Here is a 23,951-nt window from a genome sequence, read left to right as displayed (position 1 = left end):
TCATTCAAATGGACTAACACGAAACACTAACCATAAGCAATTTATTTTTCTTCCTTTATTTTTTGATTAGCTTCGTTGGCAAAGCATTTGCGCAATTACATGTATAAACATCATTTTGTAATTTCAAAACAGCTTTGTATCCCTACAAACTGTTCTTCCTTTTTTTAATTAAAATATTTTCAAGTGAATGATCTCTCATTGAGATTTTTTTTTTTTTGTGAATTAAACCTCACGTATTCTATTATCTTACAACAAGATAATACTTGTGTAATGATAATTTAATCAAGAGATTGAATACTTTGTATCTCACATTGAATAATTAATTTGATTATCGTGTTACAAGAGATATTATTAAATGCAATATGAAAATGTGAGCAGATATTTAAATATTATAAAATTAGCATTGATTAATCAGATTAGTGTCAGATGTGCGAGATTATGAAAGAATTTATTTAACTTGTAACACAGATACGTTCGAATTTGAATGAATGTAAATCTTATATATATGTGTACTTTTTATTTGCATTATTAAAAATAAGAACTTCCTGCTGACATAAGACATAATCTGTTATTATACATATTAAATAACAACGTTTTAAATGAACACTAGAATTAGATTTACACAGTTAGAAATATTTTACGAGTTAAGAAATATTTGTTGCATTTTCTCATTCTCGAAATGGGGCATAAAGAATAATACTACATAGCTCACCGAGTACACAAAATATAACAGCATGCATTATAAATGTAGATGAGAGTCCGATATTTCTTGAATGTCGTTAGGAAATAAACTCGTAATAATATGTTTATTTAGGTCGCGATTGTATAGGAAAAGTATAGCAAAGATAGATAAACGATGTTTATACGCCTAAACGAAAATGAATTGAAATGGATAGAAATGAGTTGTTCATTTCGACATTATCGAATTTGCGCTTCAAATTTCTTGAATCCATTTAAATAAACCAGAAATAATATAATGGGAATATATATTAATATGAATTAAAACCCGAATTTAAATTGTATGTGTCAAAGCTGTAGTGCTGTTTTTTAATGTATATCGTAATATGTAATTGAAAAATACATATATTAACGAGAAAAAGACTTATTGTTAGGCATATATTTGACTCGTTTCGGCCTTTGTACTATTTCATTTTATTTCCATTGTTATTACAATAACGAGCCATATTTCAAAAAATTTTTATAAAAATGTAAAATAAAAACACTAATTGTACCTTTATACATATAACAGTAATTTTTTATTGTAATTTTTTAATATCTCTGTACTCCTCTAAATATTATATATATATATATATATATATATATAACAAATTTAAACATTATTTCTAAAACACTTTAAATTTTAAGTAACTTTAAATTCAATGTAGGAGAGGGGTGCGGGGGGAAGATGAATCGAATAGATAAAAACATCTGATAAATTGACTATTCGTTTTTGTCTATTTGATCCACTTCCCTTCTTAATTACCTGCATTATCTTGAACACGTTTTGAAGCACGCACATTAAAATATTTAAGAGATTCATCTCACTCTTGACTTAGCATGGAAAAGAACCATAAAATCGTGGACGTTATCTACAGGATTCACAGACATTGGGTGCTTTCCAGCTACGACACAAGTCGACACTGTGTAACACAGTGTCCATTAGTGTGAGTGAAACAACTAAAATTTTCTCTCTTACACTAATGGACACTGTGTTACACAGTGTCGATTTGTGTCGTAGCTGGAAAGCACTGATTGGCTACATAGTTCAATGTCCATATTTTATGGACTAGAGACGCTCCAAGATAAAGTGGCCGCTCTCAGAGTTGTCTAGAGTCTTTGGTTAAACTGGATAAGACCCATCTCTGGACCGTCTAGGCGACTTTTGGTTCTTCGCGTTGTATTTGCTTCGCCACTTTCGGTTTTATATGTGTTCTGTGCTTTTGGTAGTACCTGTACTAGCATTAGAACGACATAGAGAAGAAGAAAAAGAATCTTCACGCAATTTGCGTGTGTGTCAAAGTGAAAATTTTCTGAACCACAGAAAAAGTGCTAAACAAACAAAACTGAAACAAAAATAATACCAATTATACGTCAATCCTACAAATAATACAAAAGAATGTTCTTTCTATATTTTCTACAGTATATAAATATACTCAATATCTAATAAAAACTTTTAATGCATATATAAAGGAAAAATCTATTGAACGACTTATAATGTTAAACAAAATTCTTTAACATTGTTTATCGATCATTCTGTAAGTCTTTGATACCTAAAAAAAATATATCTATTCAATTAAATTGCAATTAGTCAAGTTTGGTATTATTTGCTATCGTTATCAATCACAAAATGTTTTACAAATATACTAATTTTAAGTAATAATGTGGGAGAATATAATCAATACATTATTTGATATAATTAAATAAGTTTCTTTCTATTATTTTCAGATCAAACGTATACTACTTAATCCATTGTTTTTGCATAAAGATCTGAATTTTAAGATCATGTCAACGTTGGAAGATAAAATTTTGGATGAAAAGTTGCATTATTACTGTAGCAGTTCCAGTGAGGATGAAGAAAATGACTCTGGAGATTCTGATGAATGTAATGATGTAAAATACACAGATGACACTGCACAATATATCGCGCCTTCATATTCAGAATGGGATGGAACTTCTAGTAATACAGGACCTAAAGGTGTTATAAAGGTATAATAATAATAATAATAATAATAATAATAATGATAATAATAATACATATATATCTTGGGTTTGTTATAATTATACATATCTTAATGGAAAGATACAAAAAACTAAAAGACTTAATTGTGAACATGTATATACACATGCTTTTATATGTACACACATGCACGCGCATACACACACCTGCATTTATATTTATTTTCAAATATTAAATGGATATAATGAATGTTAATTCAAAATATGTTCTTGGAAGGATTGGCAACGATATAAGCAATTGGAAGCAGAGAAGCGAGAATCACAAGAGAAAGAAAGACTGCAACTGATTAATAAACTGAGTTTAACTTGCCGCAGTGCTTTGGACGAAGAAAAGGAAAAACTGAACGAGACAGATCCAGAGTTGGCAAATTTATTAAATGATGAATTTCTTCTAGAATATCAGAGACAAAGAATGAAAGAAATGCTTGCTAAAACAGAGAAATTTTGTTTTGGCAAAGTTATCGATTTGGACAATACAGATCAATTTCTACAAGCCATTGATGGAGAAGATAAATCTGTGATCGTTATCGTTCACATTTATGAAGACAATGTATCTGGTTGTGAAGCTATGAATGGATGCTTGATATCTCTCGCAGAAGAATATTCTTATGTAAAATTTTGTAGAATTCTAGGTTTGTTAACTTTGAGATTATATGTAAAGATATTCGACAAGTGATTTTACTGTCTCCTATTAATGCCAATTAATTAAGCAAAATTAAGTAACGTTAACTATAATTAAATTTTCAAATTGCAAGAAACTTATTTTTCATTTGTTTTTACATCAAGCTAGATAGAATACAAAGTTTGATTGTTTACATCTACATTTTTTAAAATTTTTAGAAAAACTTTGTTTCATTATATTGTATTATTGTTTAAATATCCTTTTAGGTTCAGTTGCAGGTCTTAGTAAACAATTTAAGGAATTTGGTGTACCGACATTGCTGGTATATAAAAACGGACAAGTAATAGGGAACTTTGTCCATGTCACGGATCATCTAGGAACAGATTTTTACTCATCAGACGTGGAAGCATTTCTCATAGAGCATGGGATTCTCGTCGACAAAAATTGCATACCACTTATCGTTTTGAAAAATGAAATCGAAGTTTCCGATAGTGAATAAAAAAATCATCGTTCTTTTTAAGCTACTCTACTAATATACTTTTATTAATTCAAAGAAATGCTAAAATTAAAATTATCACATCGATTTGTAGAATATTTATCAAAAGATAATCGAATGCAAGTTATAAAACATTTACTTTTAAATCAGATACATATTGTTTTGATTATAAATTATTGTAAATCCTTCATTTACAAAACTATTTTAACATGTCCAAGATGTGTTTTTTCTTCTTTATTGCATTGCAGAGCTGCGAGTAGATTGACAACACCTCGTCATATTCTGTATTTTTCAAATTATCGTATAACTTTTTCAAATCTTCTTTTTGGCGGATTTCATCTCTAACTACTTTTAACTTGTCTTCTATTAATCGATTTAGCATTTTAAAAGCATCAACGGTAGTCGAGGTTTCTTTGAACATTCTGATTGTGCAAGAGAGCTTTGTTATCTTTGCTTGCAGTTCAGCAACTTGCGCCTGTAGCAATAAGTATCCTGCCTTTTCTAAATACGCTTGGCTCATGTTTTCATATTTCAGCTTATTCCATTTGTCCATTAAATTTATATATTTCGACAAATCACTTTCGCATTGCAAAATCAAATCTTCAATTTTATTCTTCCATTGTACTGCTGGTACATCGTAATATTCCAAGAATTTATTACGCATGTCACATTCGTTGTTTTTTAATGCTTCCTTAGCATTTCCTCCTAAGGCTTCATATCTTATAACACAGATATTAAAACTTTATTAGCATATATATATATATATATATATATATATATAATTATTATTATAATTATAACTTTGTGTACATCGAGTTGATAGTCTTTCCTTTTATATATATATGGCAAAACTCACCTTAGCATCATATGATGTATAGTTTCTCGTAACATTGTCTCAATGCAACATTTCACCTCTAATTTCTCATCAAGATTTAAGTCACACGATGGCAAATCAATAATTCCCAAAAGCATCAATTTATCTTGCATATGTTTCGTTGTTGAAGGAAGATGCATATACTTATCCAGTTGATAAATTGAGAGCATTAATTGTAGTTTGTTAGCTGTGTTCTTAGATAAAATATCTTTATGATTCAAAGATGCTTCTTTCATACACTGGTACATAATATTGATTTTAACGTGTTCACTTATATTTTCTTCGCATAATGTCAAAGAGTTTATCGTCTTCTCAATAGCACTTGTTTCTCGAGTTATCGCAAACCTATTATTACTTCTTACTGCATTGGAATAATTATCTAATAAACTTTGCAATGAATCCACTCTACCAATAAATTTATTACTGGACTGGGAAATTGCCGAAATACTAGAAATATCTAAAAAACAAAAAAAAAACTATAACACTGCAATTTATAATATAGTATATAGAGCTTTATATGTAATATAAAAATAAGTGTGTGTCTGTGTGGGCCTTAATAATTTATAACTGAATACTTGATTTAATCGTATCTGCTTTAATATAATTTTTTGTTATAAGTAAAAATCTATCACTTACCCGATATTTGATGCAAATCACTAAAATAACTCATATTTAATATCTGTATTAGAGGACTTGATCATTTAAATAATAGAAACAAATACAACAATAACAATATAATCAATCTCTTTTTTTCTTTATTGTAGTTATTTGTTACTTTTCAAGAGCAATATTTTTAGGTTTTAATAATTATGTGATGCAATCTGTATAATTATTTTGTATATTTATTCAACTTCTTTTTATTTTTTGGTACCAACTCTCGATTGGATGAGCGGGAGTGATACGATCAGTAAGCAAAATTAGTTTTAGAAATCAAAGCACGAAGGACAACAACGGTTGTCCTAAATGGCCGATCGTGATGCAATCGACGGTTTAAAAAAATATCAGTAACGGGCAAATACATCCGAACACATAGGCGGTCTCAAATGCCCAAGCAAATTTTACATTTATTCAAAAAGTTCAAAATAAACGTGTGTTGATCCATAAACTATGGATAACTGTGAAAGCTGTGGACTATCAAATAAATGAAAATAATGGCAGTTATGAGCTTTCTACGATAAGCTATTAGTCGATGACAAGTTGTAAGCCATAAGAATTGACCAATCACAGACAAATATTCTCTTCACATTCATAAACTAACCTCAACCTTCCTGAACTGTTTGATCTGTTTGTAGAATTTGATACGCATTGAGGCCTGTTCTTTTTAGCTGAACTGGCTGCACTAGTTCAGAGTTTATCTTTCTTCTTTCAACGTGAAGAGAAGAAGATAAACTGTGAACTAGTGCAGTGAACTAAGTTCAGCTAAAAAGAACAGGCCTTTAGTCAGCATTGGTACTTGGTACTGATTGGTACATACGTATGTACCGAGCGTACGGAGTTGATATGGCGATGGGCGACTTGCCTAAATAAAAAGAAATGTTTATCATAATATGCCATAATTTAATTATGTGGCATGAATTCATCCGCTGTTTTAGTGTCTCTGTGCGTTATTCGCATCGAGATTTGTGATTCAGAGTTGGAAGAGACTGCTAGTAAGCATAAACTTCTCATTCGTATCTCATTTGCATAATATTTATTATTTGCTATATTTCATGAGTCATTAAAGAAGTTAATGTTTCTATGATTGCACTGTATATAATTTACAATATTTCTATATAGGTTGTATTTTAGAATGTTTAAGATATCTATAATTTTTTTTAAATGATTTTTTTATTTTTTTATTTTTACGAGAATACAATTACTCTAATTTCTTTCATATTCTGCTCAAATAAATTGATAATGATCAAATAATCGATTAGATATGGTAATTTATAAATATTAATAAAAAATAATAGGTACCATGGCTGCGAAGAAGACGAGAGGCTGCAGAGAACCAAGGGATATCAATGTGGAAACTTATACAAATGTGACAGAAACTACATCTCCGTTATTATCAAGCCAAAGCACAAGTAAATCGCATTCGTTCTCAAGAACCAATTCTGAAGAGACATCATTTGTGAATTCTAACCAAGTAACGAGTTCTGGTTCAGGAGAAATAACTGGTGCTGCCGCTTGTACCTCACCTGATCAAATCAATTTTATCTCAGGGAACCCCTTTGTCGAAGTTACCAAAGGTATCCTCCATCTCTTCAAGGAAGAGTAAGTCATTTCTCTCCCTCTTCTCTTTTCTTTTACAAATTATTTCGACTTCTTCAGCTAATGGGTGCTTTCCAGCTGGAGCTTACTTAATAGAAATCTAATTTAAAGCTTTGTTCCAAAAATATATGATATTATACTACTGACTGGAAAGCACTACAATAGCTGCTAATATTATAATAAAATATATGTTACTTTTCTCAACATTTTCACTAAAGGTAATGTTGACAAGTGGGATGCTTTTGGGATAATTAACAGCTTAAAGTACGATTTTAATTACTCTTATAAATGATTTGATTTTTTGATTACAGTGAATTGACTGAAATGCGTTGTGCGGCAGATCGCAGTCATACTATCTGTATTCTGTCGGTACCAGCAACAATGACTTGCCACGATCTTTTAACTTTTACAGCAGCTTGTCATCAGGATATACAATACTTTCGAATCCTAAGAGACGGCAGTCCAAACCAGTATATGGCTCTAATCACTTTTAGATCATCAGTGAGTAAACAGATATGTTACTTTCGATAAGTTTTGACAAATTGCAAATACTAGACTTTACATATAAATTTACAGAATTTTATTAAATTAAATATTTAAGCTAATAAAAGTAATTTTATTGATACAAAGAATTTTAATTTAAAGACATGTTAGCCAAAGCAAAGCTTTTATGACATTTTAGAGTGCAGCGAGTGAATTCTATGAAACTTTCAATGGTGCTCCTTACAACTCTCTAGAACCAGACATAGTTTGTCACATGGTATTTGTATCACGAGTCGAAGTAGGGGACAATGGAATGCCTCTAAGTGGACACACAGAGTTGCCATCGTGTCCCGTTTGTCTTGAAAGAATGGACGAGAGTGTGGATGGAATTTTGACGATATTGTGCAACCATACTTTCCATTCCAGTTGCCTTGTCAAATGGGGTGACACATCCTGTCCGATCTGTCGATACGCTCAAACACCAGAGCCACTGGCAGACAGTCGTTGTATGGAATGTGGTATGTATTGGGCTAGTTGCTTCGAGTTATTGAAGTTTGAGTTTAATTTAATCTTGTATTAAATTCATCTCTTTTAATATGCTTTATATAAAATTCTTTAGTTGCAGATACCAGCAACGATGCATTGTGGATTTGTTTGATCTGCGGTCACGTAGGCTGCTCGCGCTATCATCAGGGTCATGCGTTCGAACACTACCGAGATACACACCACTGTTATGCGATGCAGCTGGGTAATAATCGTGTCTGGGATTATGTAGGTGACAATTTTGTGCATCGCCTATTGCAGGATAAAGATGGTAAAATGGTGGAAGGTGGTCACTCGGCAACCAAGAGTGAAGGTGCTGCTGTGGAGGATAAGGTAGATTCGGTACAATTAGAGTTTACATATTTGCTAACATCACAGTTAGAAACGCAACGACAGTATTATGAAGAGAGGCTCAATCGTTCGGAGCAACGTTCCATAGCAGAGATTACCGAATTGAGGGATAAATTAGAACAAGTGCTCGAGGAAAATTCGCAATTCAAGGTACATGATTCTTAAAAATGACATTGTAATAATGTCCTTTTTATTTTTCATCTTTTCTTTTTTTTCCTCTTTATCCTTATTTCTCTTTCTCTCCTGATTTCTTTTCGCTTTCTTATTTTCCTTTTTCTATATATTATTTTTCTTAATACTATACTCCCCTTAATCTTGCTCTAAAGGCAATGTTTTTTATTTCATCAGAAACAATTCGCGACGCTCAATCGCGACAAGCAAACACTGGATAAGCGTCTGCAGCATTCCACCAATAAATTGGCACAAATACAAGCAGAATTGGCAGAGGAAAAAGATCTGAGAAAGGCTCTACAATCGAACCAGACTTCGTGGCAGGGAAAATGCAAGAAATTGCAAGATGAGTTGTCAACCAAGGAAGCAGAGATCACCGATTTGAAGGAGCAAAACCGGGATCTCATGTTTTCTCTCGATGCTCAAAAACAAATCGACGAGTCCATCGATCGAAATGAGATTGCCACCGGTCGTATCGTTATTCCTCCAACGCCTAAAGATGGAAAATCGTCAGGATCTCGGGGACATAAAAATCAAAAGAGGTATTAACTTTAAAGATCATTGAACACTTAGCTTTGAAATTCATTGATTTATTTAGATCCAAATTTTTCTAATTTCTTCAATACGCGAAAGAAAAGAATGTTAAACGTAATATTCTAATATCAATTACAAGAACGATTATAATGAAGGAAAAATGCTGTAAAAGAAACTATTGAAGTTAATTTTTATAATGTGTGAAAACGAAGTAATCTACTTTGTTATAACAATTTTACCAAGTTGCTTATTTTTATTTGATTTGCTGACCTACTGTAACATAATGTAAATTTTAAAACTAAAGCTCTTGATTTGATACATCTTTATTAGATTGTCAGAGGCACACATATGAAATTTATATAAACTTTCTTCTTGTATTATATCTCAAAATAAGTTGTTTCGCATATCTCACGCCTCATATATTCTCGTCCTGTTTAAATCCTGGATTATCATATTGAAATTGATTCGACTGGGAATTCGACTGTCCTGGTTGAAAAATCCGATTGTTTGAAGATCTTAAATTATCAGCATCATCATAAATTTCGTATGATTTCTGAGTCTTCGTCTTCCTTTTTGCTAAAATTGTTGATCGCCTCCGTTCAAAAGCACTAAACGCATTTTTCGGCATTTGCGAGGACATGCGTTGTGATAAACCTGTACAATAGGTAAGAGATATTCCGATAAAAAGTAATAAATAAAAGTACCTAATGTGATAATTAATGCCATTACATTAACTTAGAAGTTGCTTTCGTGCCAAAAGGTGTTAAATAATTTATAGGAGCCCCATATGCGTTCAAGATGTAATATTTTTAAAGCAATTAATACATATTAATGTGTTAAAAAAAAATTAAATATTTAATAAAACGTCAATTATTAACTGTAATAATAAATAAATTTTATAATATATTTTCATCCTTAGCTTTGTCAGAGAGAAGCGAAGAAGACAAAATAAAGACTAAACATGTCAGACATTTTGTTATAATGTACAACGTGTTTAAATTTTCAATCTTCATACTTTGTTTTTCAATATTTTATCATCTTTTGCTTATCAGTGGATACTACGTTAAAGCTGCGTTCAACAAAAAAAAGCAGTTTTGCTAGTTTAAGATTTTTTTAATACGATTTTTTAATAGGCCTACTGTAGGCCTATTCTGTAACACTTTAGCGACAATTTGGCAACCGTTACAGTGTCGTTGCGCAGCTTTTCTACCATGTATAATATCTGCGCAACGACGCTGTAACGATACCGAATTGTCGCTAAAGAGTTACAGAATAGGCCTACTGAACATATAAACCAATCATATTAAAGATTTTTACAACAGTTGCAACACTCTCTCTCTCTCTTTTTTTTTTTTTTTACTAAACGCAACTTTATATTTGTTTTAACTAAAAGTAATTAAACTACCTTTTTTAAAAAGCAAACGTAAGCAAGAAACAATAAGTCGATAATGTGACCTCACTGCTTTATAGCAGCTCTTCTTGGAAGCAAATAGAAATCAGTAATGTTCGTTTAATAATTGCTTATTCGCGATATTTAATGCACTGTCAATTTCCGTATCTTTAAATTCATATCTTTCTCTTAATTTTTTCTCCTCTCTCTGTGATGAGTCCCACAATCCCATTTCACATTTAGTAATTGAATTCGTATAAAACAATATTATGGACAATTTAGAAAATAAGTGATCTGAACTTAAAATCTTTCGAATTTTCTAATCCTAGACCATGAATAGTATCCTCATTAAAATACTGATAGGCGTATGATATAAAGCATATAAATTTCGAATAGCAAAAGCAGTTATACCTGAACTTGGATCATGAAGCTTTCGTCGAAAGAGTCTTTCAAAGTTTCCCAATATCTTCAATGAGCTCTTGGAATTTTCCGTTAAGTCGTGTGTGTTTTGCTTAGGAAAAGTCACGGTGCTTCGTCTAAATTCGAATGTCATGTCATCTTCCGCCATACGTTGAAGCATCTCTGCTATTTTATCAGCATGCTTTTCGAAAACGCTGTCTTCTGAAGAAGTTATCTGAGAGAAAGAAACAATAAAGAGAGGGAGAGAGAGAGAGAGAGAGAGAGAAAGAAAGTTATTTTTTAATTATTTATTGTAAAAAGAAAATTGAAAAGAGAATTTTGGCTTTATCTTATTCTCTTAAAATAAACTAGCTTTATATCTCCAAACAATCTTCAATAAATATGTTTACAAAAAATCATGGAGATTATATATACATTATTTTTCATTACATATATGTATTGTGAAAAGAAAAGCGTTTTATTATCAATGAATGTTCTTTCTTCTTTTTTAATATTACCTTAGTACAAGAAGGAAGTTTTGTATTAGCGAGTACATGGGAAAATGTATCGAATCGATGAACTAGCATAGCGCAGAATTGTATACCTAATATGCTGATGAATGCAGCTATAAATAGACATCCTATCGGCTCAAGTCTCAAGTATTCTTTAGTTAAATGTACCTATACAAAATTAATACATATAATTTTAATTTTTCAACATTGCAATTTTTATAGTGATACAATAATTTAATTGTTAAATATTGTAACATTCTTAAATGACCTTGTAAAATTATTACTAATGAAATTAACGAAATTTGGGACATGATAGAGGATCATCATCATCATTGTTGTCGACGTCGTTATTATTATTACTATTTTTATTATTATTGTTATTGTTTTTATTATTATTATTAATATATTTACCTCAAATCCTTTTGAATTGTACGTGACATTATACTTCATTCCAAGGGGCCATTGCAAATGCAATGTATCTTTATTTAGTTGCATAAGGAATACAATTAGCACAAACAAAGCATTTAACATAAAGAATTTTAATAAATACGCATCACGAGAATTCATTAATTCTTGAGTTATCTTATTCTGAAAAGAACGTATAAAAATTAAGGAGAGAATAGAGTGAATAAATGCGCGCGCGTTTTTACTTTGCTTATTTTCCTTTCTTTTTTGCAAAAAAAAAATAAATAAATTCAACTCACTTGACTTTCTTCATCGGTTTCAATAGGTCGCAAATATTTTCCAATCAGATCTTTCCAAAATTCCTCCTCATCGTTCGATAGAAAATCTACGACTCCTCTTCGCAGTCTTTCATCCTGAAGCCAGTAAGGGCTGATGAGGAAACTAGCCTGATCCTGACTCGAGGTTGCGGATACTTGCGTCAGAACGTCACTTTCATCGTCATCGACATCCTTATAGATGACATTTTCCTGATCACTTTTATCGGCTATGTGTTGTAACTCGATTTCTTCATGCATTTCCTCTTCTACCGTCTCTTCTATCGGAAAATATGGTCTTGGATACATATTAGCATTAGATGTTGATTGGGCAACATTGCTAGTCTCCATATTTACTGTATGTAATCTATAATTATCAATAATTACACATCTGTGTTGTAGAATATAAACCTTAGGAATTAAATGAAATATTTATTTTAATTTGAAACTCTGGTGGTAATAGACTGATAAATAAAATTATTACATTATTAAAATTATTACAAATACACATTATATATAAAATGAAAAGGAATATTTATAAAAATTGAGTGTAACAATGTTTCTCGATGACTGAGTTTCATAACGATTATAAATGATAAATCCAACAAACCTGTCTAATAAATTCAGACGTTTGTTTATCTGTTGTAGGGACTCGTTAATTTCATTCAACCGCTTCTCTTCATAACTAATTCCAGAATGAATGCAGCAGACGCATTTAAAAAGATTTCCCAAGGAAAAATCGACACTACCTTTTTCAAATTTGTCTTGCTTATTTTTTTTTCCTATCATGAAGCCGGATAAATTGCTGATTGCTGCAGATCTCTGCTCATCTGAAGAAGTCTTTTTTCGTTTCAATTATATATAACATGATCATTTTTCAAAAGGTTTGAATTATATTTCGTGCGCGCACGCGTGTGTGTGTGTGTGTGTGTGTGTGTGTGTGTGTGTGTGTGTGTGTGTTTTTTTATACGTATATATGTATGTACGTGCGTGAAGAAGCAAAATATGTTAAAGAAGTAATTTGCCAACTGTTTTTTGCAGTGTATTTAGAGCTTGTATCTCTATCCGACACATCACAGAGCATGCTCTGTAATGTTGATAAGAAAACACAACTAAAAGAGTCCCCTTTCGGTTTTAATAAACTTTGAATATGTTAAAAAAATACGTTTATAACATAGACAGAAATAGGAGACGCGTATTTTTTACACGTATTTCCTTATTCGCGCGTTATAATGATACACACTTCGTTGGGGGAAAAAACCGATCATTTTTTCGAAACAAACATCATTTTAACTGTTACCGAAATTAAAAAAGTCTCTTTATTTAAAAACTTTCATATTGTGTTTCCTTGTAAGTTAAATCAAAAATAGACAACAGCCTTACGACATTCAATTTCTTCGAATCACGTGTGCCCCATGTAACATTATGTACGTTGAAGACGGAGAAGATGATTAACAACATGTACATGGATGGTACAGTAATGTAATAAATAACACCACACAATAGACAAGTCGCTTCCTGAGGATGTAACAGACCAGCGACTGTCATTTGGCAGGCGACAATAAAAAAGAGCAGACTACTGGGTGCGAGCCATCCATCTTCGGCGATTTGTAACATAATTCCTACTAGGACGACTATCATCACTAGGCCATATATAGCGCTGATAATCTCTGCTACTATTAACTGCAAACCGACACCAATAATGTATTATCGATAGATGTATGTATAATATTGTAACATACGATATAACTCCATTCAACAATTGGCGATATTAATTTAGCACAGTCGTAAAAAGTATTTTTGAAATCATTTTTGGTAAAATAGATAAAATTGATATAAAACAGTAAGTGATTTCTCATATAAAATCCACTTATGGAGAAGATAAGTAAGTTAAAAAAAATAAATAGAAATTTAATTGGCAAAGCTATTTGTAACTTCTCCCTCTCTCTCTCTCTCTCTCTCTCAAGATTTATTTTTTTTTTTTTATAATTGATCTACACCTAAATTTTTTTTCTTTCAAATATCCTCCAGAATTTCCATTTTTCAAATTAGGGTTTAATCATTGGAATCTCTAATACCTGCATGCGCTCCTTGCAGGTAAAGCACACTCCAACAAACACGCCAATTGGAATCAGATTGTACCAGAAACTAGTCCAATTGTCGATATGAAATGCAGCGACGAATGCACCAACCAGCATCAAAAATATCGTGCCTGGTCCCAAAATTGTACTTCCTTCAATAAATAATTTTTCATGATTTTATTATAAATTATTATAAAAATGTTATTAATCTATACGTACCCATTAGAATCCACTGATAAGCAATGTACAACCACGAGATATCGTTGTTCACCTTTCTCGTCTGTTTAGCAGTCATCAGTAAGTCGAAAATATTTGCGATAGTGGAGGGTATCCATCTACGTCGTTGTATATAAAAATCTTTAAAGAGTTCTGGTGCGTGTGTATATGCATCACTCGCTGCTGAGTATTCGACCTGATAGAAACGAAGTAATCTTAAGAATATGTGATTTTAAGCTATATCCTTGTACATTGTATATGCGAATTACATTGTGTCAAATTTGAATGTTTTTTATATACGTAACATTGGTAAAAATACATTTTTTCCACAATTTTTTTTTCTTTTTTTTTCCCGAAAGAATGACCATTAGATATCATAAAATTTGATGATAGCATCAAAATTCCAATCTGTTTGTTAAATTACAAGATACAAATGTTTAAATTCAGATAAGTTTTGAACAATGCAATAACACATTTTTCGAAATTTTTTTAAAGATATTGTCTTTCACTACTTAATATATAATTAATAGTAAGTGTAATTCTGTAAGTGAAAATAATGACTTACCCGGGAACCCACTTGGAGAAGCAATGTACAAAGCCAGCGATCCTCACCTTGGTCATATTGAATGTAATGTCTGGCTTCAGTAGATTTAGTAGCATATTTCGCCATTACATTGGGCTGCTGTAACGCTTTTGCTCTAAAGAGTGAAAAACAGCCAGGACTACACAGAACACAACCGATCGTATGTTCCGTAGATTTTTGTAACCAGTGACCAATAGCGTACTCAAATTTTTGAAACCAAACCATTGGACCTAACAACAAACAGTAAATCTCTTTGCGATATGATCTCTATACGAAAATCATACTCTAGAAATCTAAAATCACTGTAAAAATAAAACTAATCTAGCCTTCTGTCTGTCGATTGTTGAAAGATCTGATACCCTGATTTCTCAGATCCTAGACACACACACACACACACAAATGATTAACACTAATCTGTTGCGTACCGTACCTGATCCAACCGGGTGTATTCGACCACACGCAGCGCCGAGATCTCTATCTTTTTTCATCAGATCTACCAAAACTTTAACAGCGGCCGGTCGAAAATCGATATCTCCATCCAATGTAAGAATATACGTGTTCTCAGCAATAGTTTCTTTACGATCTCCGTCGATCGGTAATCCCATTAGGCGATAGCCCAAAAGATAGTACATATACATGACCTGAAAAGATTAAATAAGATATTTCTTGGCTTTTCTTTCGAAACTTTATATAATTAAAGTTTCTCTCTAATAGAGATTTAATATGCATTTATTTTATCTGTTTACTTATTCTCGTATTTATCACACGTATATATTATACGCGCGCACATTTTCATAATTTTTATTAGAGAAAAACTTGATGTACATATATGTTTATACTTCATACTTGACTCCACCGTTTTCTGTGTCTGATCTTGTTTTTGTCTTTCAGGTGAACTATCAACTTGGTTTTTCCTGGTAATGTCCACACGAGACGACCCCCATAAGGTGTCGGATATTTAGTAGGCGGTGAAGAACGCATCCACAAGTTCTCTACATTTCTTTGGACCGTCTCCACCAGCGTTATCACATATTGATTGACTTGCGTCTCATTTTCGTCATGATTGCACAAACCAACGCAGCCGTGCATGCAACAAAATGCATCGTCGAAGAAGATGTGTGCTGCCCATTTTCAAAAACGTACAACAAATATATTTAATAATATTCTTTTCTCTCTTATTTCTCTCTCACTCGTGAAATTTTTCAAAAATATGTATAAACTCATTTCTTTTGTGTATGAAAATAGAAATAGTATTAGATAAATACTTATAATTTAATAAGATTTGTTAAATCTTGTTTTTTCATTTATGCAACGATATCTCAATGAAAAGGAAAATTCACTCGCACGCACGCACGTAATTTATAATTTATTACATTACAAATATAGTGTTTTTAATCTTTTAGGTATAACTTTCTGTGTGACGTCGCGGGACTTACTTTCCAATTCATAATAATCCTCGATGTGAACCTTGTAATGTTTTTGTGTGACACGCATCGCGCACTGATCCTTGTCTAATCGCAGAATACTGCCTATCAAATGATTCATCTCGTTCTTCTCTTCGTGCCACATTGTAGCACACGCATAAATTCTCGTGATTCGATCCTTACGTTTATTGACTGCCGTATCCAGGTCATCTTTGTCAAAATCTTGTTCGATTGTTCCAACATCCAATTTAATGTCGGTAGCTTCGAATCTTAGATCACCATTCTGAAATTCCAATTGACTGTAATAATAAATGTAATTGCGACAATGAACAAATCGAATAACAGTCATTTAATTCTTTACTGGAAGATGAGCATCTTTGTTTTTCTCCTCTTGATCTTGGTCGATATTTTCATTCTGTGTCCTTCTATTTAAGGCTAAACATTGATCAATCATAAGCGAATCATAAGTGATTGTGGAAAAAATCTTTTCCGCTGGTGCTAATCTTTCGTTTTCGGTGGTCCACAGATGCGTCGTGATCCATATCTGTGATATGAACCATATCAACCAGAACCAAGTGTACCACCTAGAAAGAAATTCGTTCCAATTTCCAAAGAGAAATTCCTCGAAAAAAAGATAATCCGAGGTAACGTCGTGAAAGGCACAGATGTCCCTATTCCTCGCGGCACACAGTGTCACGATCAAACATACCGCTCCCAGGCTAACCAGATTTATTGGAAACGCAAAACCAAATTGATGCATATGGGTTCTATAAGCAAATTTGCCTGAAAATCAAAATCGAAGAAATCAAAATTGAAATTTCAACAATGGAGAGGATTTGATATACTCAAATTATATCCATTCGAATGCGCGACGAGTGAAAGTGTTGCACTGTTGTATCATTACACGTTGATATATTTTTTAAATATCGCTTACAATTTGTGACCCTTTCAGATTTTTGCGGGCTTTAGAGTTGTATTGTATAAAGCTTTCCAGTCTTTATATTAAATTTCCATGTATAAATTATAACGTATGATATATATAGTACATGTGTACGCTTAGCTATTTTGACTTACAAGATTGATACATCGTCATGGCGCAAGTAGCTTGAATCGCAAGAATGTAAAGGGGTGTGGATACAGTGAATTTCAGAGAGAAGAAATCCCTTGCCTCTAGTCCTTCACATACGTTAACGATGAGAGCACCCGTGATAAAAATAAATATTCTCCAAAGGGAGACATATCCTTGTACGATATGTTGACCTGATTGAAGATCTTCTTTAGCACGGGATAAGAATCGCATCAAACCTGCTCAAATTAAAAAAATCGATGGGAGATAACGATTTATCTTTTGATAATCTCGATGCGACACTTTATTCACGATATAATTACTCAATCGTGTCATGTAAGGATTAATTTAATTTATTAATTGTAATAAATTAAATTAATTTAGAGATAAAAACACTAGCGATATAAAAAAAAAGGAATTTGAGAATACATTTATCGAGATTACCAGATAAAACTTTTTCACATTCTTTCAATCTCTTTTCTCTCTTTCATCTTTCCTTTTTACATACATATTTTGAAATTATCTACAGTAATCTACACGATCGGTACGTACGACTGTTGCTGTGGGACGGCACAAAGTTGCTCCACCAGCGGCTTGAGCACAACACGAGAGCAATGGGAGAAATCCACATTAGTATGTCGTCAACATCGTGCTCGATATTAAGAATCAAAGGCCACAACATTCCGCTCACTTGGCCAATCAACGCCAATGCGTCAAAAATTCTTAGCAATTTTAATTTGTTTGCCGATGCATTTTGATTTTCTTTCTTTCGTGAAAGTAGATCTATTAATAATCATCAATGTATGTTTATATAACAAATGAATTTTCATGAAATCGTATAATGGGAACAAAGGTCTATATTTTTGGTCCTTTTCAATTAAGCGTTGATCAATTATCAAGTATTAAAAGTAGTTGTATGTGTAACATGTTGCATCCAGATCCGAGTTGATCGCCGCTAACAAATTCAAAAAATGCATCAAACTAGTAAAAAATAACATTTGTAATAAATCTCTAATACTGAAGCAATAGTCTAAAGTAATAAATGTATTAAAATGTAATATAATAATTTTATATTATGCAATTATATTAACTATGTTAATTTATCAAGATGTGGATCTGATGATGAAAATTTTATTCCAAGGTCGCTGCCGGCGAGCAAAATTCATATCTTTCATCAGAAAGACAAAAACGATTTATATTATAGATACTTATTTGGCATTCAACGTGTTAAAAGTAATAATAAGTAGAAATAAACAAAAGTCTAAGTAAATTGCTTTAAAATTAAGATATATTACAATTACGACAAGAAAAACATCGAAATTGGCGAAATTAAAGGCGTTATATCGATCTCAAATTAATTATGTGCACTTACTCAACAATCCTGGGACAAAACACAGGCAGCAAAATATGGCGGCGCCTTGCACCGCATCGATTCGCGGTAAAATAACAAAAGTTAACAGCACTAAACCAATCGTGTGAAGCGTGTCTATCAGGATCATAAGTAAAATATTTCGTTTCTTTGGCATCCTTGGTTTCCTTTTGAATAGATGGTGCAACAAGGTATTTAATACTCCGATGCATTCGGGAACGAGAAATATAAAAATCAGACACCATGTCCATCTTATACCATGGCCATCTTGCGTATATTCGGTAATAGATTCCTTTAGTTCTAAGGAATATAGGAGTTTGAGGTGAAAAAATATTGTATATCCGATAAAAAGAATTTATTTCTAAACTTTTAAACGTAACGTGTAACGTGTGTGTACGTAACATATAGCGAAACGTGATAGGATATATAATACGATAATATGATAAATAAGCGATAAGATAATTATCTTTAAAATGTTTCTTCGAATACTTCGAGAAGTTTTTAAAATGTAAATTATCTTTTCTAAACTAAACTAATTTCAATTTGACCCAACAGCATACGAATATTTAATCGTTTTCAATTATAAATACATATATCTCTTACATCTTTTTTTAGAACAGAGTTTTTATTTAATTTTCCAATTATTAAATTGTGATTTAATATTTATTAAAATTTTAATGAAATTTTGAATCGCTCGTGAAATTTTTCCACTAACATTTCATACGTACGCAATCTTTAGTGCAAACATTTTGTTTAAAATTTTTTAATCTTTTAAACCATAAGACAAGCGATAAATTTGACAAGTTTCGCGCTTTATTTCCGCGATATAAGAAAAATATGTGATTTTTTTTTATTTGTACTACACTAAATTGTTCTAAATTAAAGTCTTACCTCGACTACGATTACAAGAGGGCACCGATTGATTCTTTCGTAGCTGAGCGGTAGCCAGTAGAACAGCTAATTTAGACACGATACCACTGCATAAAACGATACTGAATAACAATCCATAAATCAACATTTTTAAGATCCAAATGACAATCTCGAAAAATCTGTTATTTCGCATAGATCCGCTTTCTGGTGGAGGAGGAAGACATTCGAATACGTCCCATGGTGGGACGTCCTTCTGCGAACTGGAAAGTATGTGATCCGATAATAAGTTTAGCATTTTCCAGCAGTAATTTCTCTATATACTCACTACTATCTGCTTACTATTATTTCATTTTTTAGACTTTTTTCCTATTTCATACCTTCTTGCACATTTTACATTTTTATACATTGTTTTGCAGTCTTATTCCTTCCTCTTTTTCTCGACATACACTCTTTATTCATTTCACGAAAACAAGATTCATTCTCTCGCATCTTTGCAATAGATGATCAAGCATCATAATATCGCACAAATTCAAGAAAAAAATGATAACTCTGTACAGTGCAGTGACTTTATATACGAGATATACATAAATCTCGAAAGTCTCTCTTTCTTTCGAAATCCCATAACTTGGTAAAACAAAATTTATAAGAATAACACTGACGTTTTTAAAATGTTAAAAAGTAAAAAAATAGAGTTCGCAAAATGATTTGTAATATAAATAACAATGAATTTTCCTATACAAATCTGCCAAATATCATAGTTTTCTTATCGCGTTCTCGTTTCCAAGTTCATTTATTTAACTAGGTTCATTATAGTTATATAATTTGTAATTCGTTTTATTTATTTTTAAACGGGTGTTTTAAACGATATTCAAAGTTTTAATTCTCCAAACACATACCTCTCTTCTTCAGTTTCGTCGAATTCGGAGCTACTATCGTCGTAGTAATTTTCAAAAACACTAATCCTCGGTTCGTTTTCTCGGTTTATCGACAACATATTTGCAAATCTCGCGACAACTTATGATCGCGACAACCGCCGAAATTACTATATTACACACGCGAGTTTTGTAGATGCGTCATTGATCGACAAAGTATTATCATCGGTGCCACGGTGATAAGACTAGATAAGATTTATAATAAGGGACCAATTTAGAAAGTGGAGTACCAGCGAATTTCCGTATATTGTCATTTAAATATACTATAATTATATTATGGTGTAGAGCTAATAGTAAGTCGTTTAACACGGACTTTTATATTACATAAATTTCTAGAACATGTAACAACCTATGCCTAAAGGGTATGTTGCATATATGTATATAAACATTATTGAAAAAAAAATATATTCTACAACTGTATGTATATTATTTCCATTCTTATTTAGTGTTCCATAATCAACGTACATAAATCCAGGTTGTGACACTTGATTAACGTTATAGGAAGAACTTATAACTTTTGTTATATAATATTGCAGAAAAAAAAACATTTGTATGATATAACTATACACTGAAAACCAAATGGTAAGAAAATAGTATGTATCTCTAATGTATACCCTATTTATTAATCTGTCGTATCAATCATGTGTATGTGTTTATTGTGTGATGCCAATAACACCGCAAGCAAGACGAGCACCAGCATTACCAGTTGTTTTCGACAGCTCGTGGGTAGTCTTTCCCAAATCATCAGGATCAGCATGGACCTAAAATTTAGAGAAAATGAATATTTATTCTCTCTCTCTCTCTCCCCCCCCTTCTCTCTAAGACAGATGTAAAAAGAAAAGGAAAAATAAGTAAGAAATTCCTTAATTATGTAACAAATATTTACAATCAAATATGAATTAACTTGTTTGCATTCACACATAAAATTAAAGTTTTTCATTAGAATTTATTTCTAATTTTGTTATATAATGTATTAATAATTATATAGTGTAAATATGCAAGTCTCTTATAACATATGAAAAAATAAATGCATAAATGATATTTACTTTTGTAATGCTATTAATGATATTAAAGAATAAGAATTGGAATGATTTATACCTAGCAAACAAAAATGAATTGAAATGGTTAGAAATAATTTTATTTAGACATTTTCGAACTCTCTCTCTCTCTCTCTCGTGCGCTTCAGATTTTTTGAATCTATTTGAATGTCTAAGATAATAGGAATATAAATTCCATTCGAAATTAAAATAATGAATAGCTCATTTTGTACTTTAATCCATTTGAGTTCATTGGAATCCAAAAATACTCAGAGAACAAACTCAAATAAATTAAAATAAATTGCAATTTTTAATTCATTTAAATTTATCTTGTTTGCTAACTAGACTATAATCTGACAAGTACAAATTAAACGAGACTTAAAAGTTTAATATATACCACAAGAGTTCGTCCAATGACACTGTGCGGTCCGCAGAGTTGAATCATTTTGTCGGTGATGTTAACATTTGCAATGCCATCATTACCAGCATCTACGTTTCCTAAATCACCAACGTGACGCACCTGATCACTCGGACCACCATGATCTTTCTTCAATGGATTGAAATGAGCGCCCGCACTCGTGCAACCTGTAAAAACAGATGAGATAAAGAGTTACTTTATGTTTGAAAATAGTATCATTTTGCACTATATTTCATTTCACATAAAATTTCTTTTTCTCGTAGAAGATAGGAACATAGTGTTAATAAACTTGTATAAAAATAAATTATTTAATTAAATCACTAAAGCTAAAGATCTTTTAGCAAATTAAATTTTAATGTACAATGAAGCATTTTCATTATTCAGCATTGGATAAATAAAAGTCAATTTCTTAAAATCTTTTAAATATTTTGTAATAAACACATTCAAACTCAAAATTTTATATAAGAAATTAATTTTACAGTTGATTTCTACCTAAATTGTTACATAATTAAGATTGCATAATAAATAAGAAATATAAATGAAAAATTAATTTGAATTTATTAAAAGACCTATAGCTAAAAGATAAAATACAAAACTGCTTGTGAGACATCATATACATTTTCTATTTTCTGTTCTCATTCACAAGTAAACGGATATCCTTATCTTACGTATTCTTTCTCAATTAGCTTGTTATCAACTTTATAAGACAAAAATTAAGACAAGTTTGATAAAAAATAATGTACTTTCAATCAGCTTTTGTAAATTTGAAAATTACTTACTATTTAAATTACAAACCGATAAATTTTTATTGAGAAAAATTATAGATGTGTAATAAATTATATTTCAATTTTAAATTATATAACTGATATATCTGCATTATATCATAAATAATGCCATATCTCGTAATATTCTTAGGTTTGACAATGAGTCGAACTTACCATTGGTATTATCACCAAATTCATGAATGTGAAATCCATGCTTGCCTGGCTGCAGGCCAGAAACCTGTCCAGTCACTCTTACTTCATTCGAGCCTGCCTGCAATGCAAATTCAACTCTTACTGAATTTGTCAGGGAATAAAATTTAATAACATTTAATAACTATTAGACCATTAAATCTTGTTAAACTTTCTGTAAGAGGAAATTTGATGTAACAAATTAAAAGATGTCAACTATTTTGGCACAATTCGTTTCCATATATATAACATGTAGGATGAGTCGAGGAAAAAGCATATCATATCGCTAGATGAAAAAAATTTAAGCGTGCAATAAAAAATATTTGTGTGTGTGTGTGTGTGTGTGTGTGTGTGTATACATATATACAAGCGGATGTTTGGAAAAATTTAGCGGAATGGATCTGAACTGAATTTTCAAGAAATTGTCAAGCTTACGCCGGGCAGCAAAGAAACGAAGATTAAGAGAAACATTTACCGGTTGTTCAAAATACAACGTTCCTCTGACAGGTTCTCCCTGAAGGACACAGACCGCTTTGACGATCGACATCGCGAAAGTATCTCTGTCTATTCGAGCAAGTCCTCAAATCCCGAATGGATAGTCGACGACGAACTACACGATTCACGGTTTACAGGAATTAAATAAATTGCTGAATCACGAATGAAATGAGAAAAAAATCGCTGACGTGTAATACGTATATTACTGTCGCTGGCTATCGCGATTGTGTTGGCACCGTTGGCTGATAGGCTGATACGCGAAACACGACAAATTTTAAATGGTAAACCAACGACCAACCAATGGGACCAATGGTTGGAATCGTTAGAAACGATCAGACGACAGCCACGCTCCTCTGTCTGCTCTGTCTCTTGTCACTGTTGGCAGAGAGGAACCTGAGAGCGGCCACGGCGGTCTTTTTTCTAT

General features: G+C 31.7%; 5 protein-coding genes across 12 annotated transcripts; 2 read left to right on the top strand and 3 right to left on the bottom strand.

The window, feature by feature from the left end:
• Window positions 1–1,743: 1,743 nt before the first annotated feature.
• Window positions 1,744–4,005, top strand: LOC105199585 (phosducin-like protein). Its single transcript, XM_011166742.3, has 4 exons — window positions 1,744–2,255; window positions 2,446–2,706; window positions 2,954–3,368; window positions 3,625–4,005. The coding sequence occupies exons 2-4, from the start codon at window positions 2,503–2,505 to the stop codon at window positions 3,855–3,857; spliced, it is 852 nt and encodes a 283-aa protein (XP_011165044.1). The 5' UTR covers window positions 1,744–2,255; window positions 2,446–2,502; the 3' UTR covers window positions 3,858–4,005.
• LOC105199584 lies at window positions 3,880–5,398 on the bottom strand. The gene is made up of 3 exons (XM_026139432.2): window positions 5,365–5,398; window positions 4,711–5,185; window positions 3,880–4,573 (listed from the first exon to the last, which is right to left on the bottom strand). The coding sequence occupies exons 1-3, from the start codon at window positions 5,396–5,398 to the stop codon at window positions 4,054–4,056; spliced, it is 1,029 nt and encodes a 342-aa protein (XP_025995217.1). The 3' UTR covers window positions 3,880–4,053.
• A 613-nt stretch (window positions 5,399–6,011) lies between these two features.
• LOC105199586 (BRCA1-associated protein) lies at window positions 6,012–18,559 on the top strand. 8 transcript variants are annotated; one of them, XR_005576114.1, is made up of 8 exons: window positions 6,013–6,377; window positions 6,681–6,984; window positions 7,293–7,482; window positions 7,664–7,982; window positions 8,084–8,508; window positions 8,707–9,071; window positions 13,590–13,802; window positions 14,181–14,351. XR_005576114.1 is itself a non-coding variant. In XM_039456367.1 (7 exons), the coding sequence occupies exons 1-7, from the start codon at window positions 6,299–6,301 to the stop codon at window positions 12,766–12,768; spliced, it is 1,719 nt and encodes a 572-aa protein (XP_039312301.1). In that variant the 5' UTR covers window positions 6,012–6,298; the 3' UTR covers window positions 12,769–13,336. The 8 variants fall into 8 exon arrangements, 5 of the variants coding, with proteins under 5 accessions (XP_039312301.1, XP_025995215.1, XP_011165045.2 ...); XR_003269267.2 differs by lacking the exons at window positions 13,590–13,802; window positions 14,181–14,351 and adding exons at window positions 15,855–16,102; window positions 17,983–18,559 and having other exon boundaries at window positions 6,014–6,377; XR_005576115.1 differs by lacking the exons at window positions 13,590–13,802; window positions 14,181–14,351 and adding exons at window positions 15,855–16,102; window positions 16,367–16,717 and having other exon boundaries at window positions 6,014–6,377.
• On the bottom strand, window positions 9,104–20,711 carry LOC105199598 (chitin synthase chs-2). The gene is made up of 19 exons (XM_039456370.1): window positions 20,589–20,711; window positions 19,714–19,952; window positions 18,826–19,122; window positions 18,006–18,236; window positions 17,462–17,692; window positions 16,749–17,170; window positions 16,400–16,670; window positions 15,810–16,084; window positions 15,394–15,604; window positions 14,946–15,193; window positions 14,384–14,576; window positions 14,162–14,316; window positions 13,467–13,766; window positions 12,694–12,923; window positions 12,069–12,450; window positions 11,776–11,952; window positions 11,371–11,532; window positions 10,865–11,087; window positions 9,104–9,717 (listed from the first exon to the last, which is right to left on the bottom strand). The coding sequence occupies exons 1-19, from the start codon at window positions 20,684–20,686 to the stop codon at window positions 9,479–9,481; spliced, it is 4,584 nt and encodes a 1,527-aa protein (XP_039312304.1). The 5' UTR covers window positions 20,687–20,711; the 3' UTR covers window positions 9,104–9,478.
• Window positions 20,712–20,851: 140 nt separating this feature from the next.
• Window positions 20,852–23,923, bottom strand: LOC105199587 (superoxide dismutase [Cu-Zn] 2). Its single transcript, XM_011166744.3, has 4 exons — window positions 23,508–23,923; window positions 23,018–23,114; window positions 22,059–22,246; window positions 20,852–21,385 (listed from the first exon to the last, which is right to left on the bottom strand). The coding sequence occupies exons 1-4, from the start codon at window positions 23,577–23,579 to the stop codon at window positions 21,278–21,280; spliced, it is 465 nt and encodes a 154-aa protein (XP_011165046.1). The 5' UTR covers window positions 23,580–23,923; the 3' UTR covers window positions 20,852–21,277.
• Between the last annotated feature and the right edge of the window lie 28 nt (window positions 23,924–23,951).

The sequence above is a fragment of the Solenopsis invicta genome, chromosome 13 (genome assembly GCF_016802725.1).
Source record: "Solenopsis invicta isolate M01_SB chromosome 13, UNIL_Sinv_3.0, whole genome shotgun sequence".
In the NCBI taxonomy this organism is placed as follows: Eukaryota; Metazoa; Arthropoda; class Insecta; order Hymenoptera; family Formicidae; genus Solenopsis; species Solenopsis invicta.
The sequence above is the reverse complement of the archived record's forward strand: the minus strand, read 5'-3'. Positions and strand labels throughout refer to the sequence as shown.

Bases quoted from the DNA above. Each gene is read 5' to 3' on its own strand.
- LOC105199585 (XM_011166742.3), top strand. From the start codon at position 2,503: ATGTCAACGTTGGAAGATAAAATTTTGGATGAAAAGTTGCATTATTAC. The intron at 2,707-2,953 runs GTATAATAATAA...TGTTCTTGGAAG, and splicing joins GACCTAAAGGTGTTATAAAG to GATTGGCAACGATATAAGCA. The intron at 3,369-3,624 runs GTTTGTTAACTT...ATATCCTTTTAG, and splicing joins AAAATTTTGTAGAATTCTAG to GTTCAGTTGCAGGTCTTAGT.
- LOC105199584 (XM_026139432.2), bottom strand. From the start codon at position 5,398: ATGAGTTATTTTAGTGATTTGCATCAAATATCGG. The intron at 5,186-5,364 runs GTAAGTGATAGA...TTTGTTTTTTAG, and splicing joins TGATTTGCATCAAATATCGG to ATATTTCTAGTATTTCGGCA. The intron at 4,574-4,710 runs GTGAGTTTTGCC...CTGTGTTATAAG, and splicing joins ATACATCATATGATGCTAAG to ATATGAAGCCTTAGGAGGAA.
- LOC105199586 (XM_039456367.1), top strand. From the start codon at position 6,299: ATGAATTCATCCGCTGTTTTAGTGTCTCTGTGCGTTATTCGCATCGAG. The intron at 7,983-8,083 runs GTATGTATTGGG...AAAATTCTTTAG, and splicing joins CAGTCGTTGTATGGAATGTG to TTGCAGATACCAGCAACGAT. The intron at 9,072-12,731 runs GTATTAACTTTA...TATCTGTTGTAG, and splicing joins GGACATAAAAATCAAAAGAG to GGACTCGTTAATTTCATTCA.
- LOC105199598 (XM_039456370.1), bottom strand. From the start codon at position 20,686: ATGTTGTCGATAAACCGAGAAAACGAACCGAGGATTAGTGTTTTTGAA. The intron at 16,671-16,748 runs GTAAAGAATTAA...TTGGAATTTCAG, and splicing joins ACAAAGATGCTCATCTTCCA to AATGGTGATCTAAGATTCGA. The intron at 16,085-16,399 runs GTAAGTCCCGCG...GAAAATGGGCAG, and splicing joins GGATTATTATGAATTGGAAA to CACACATCTTCTTCGACGAT.
- LOC105199587 (XM_011166744.3), bottom strand. From the start codon at position 23,579: ATGTCGATCGTCAAAGCGGTCTGTGTCCTTCAGGGAGAACCTGTCAGA. The intron at 22,247-23,017 runs GTAAGTTCGACT...CTGTTTTTACAG, and splicing joins ATTTGGTGATAATACCAATG to GTTGCACGAGTGCGGGCGCT. The intron at 21,386-22,058 runs GTATATATTAAA...TCTAAATTTTAG, and splicing joins TCATTGGACGAACTCTTGTG to GTCCATGCTGATCCTGATGA.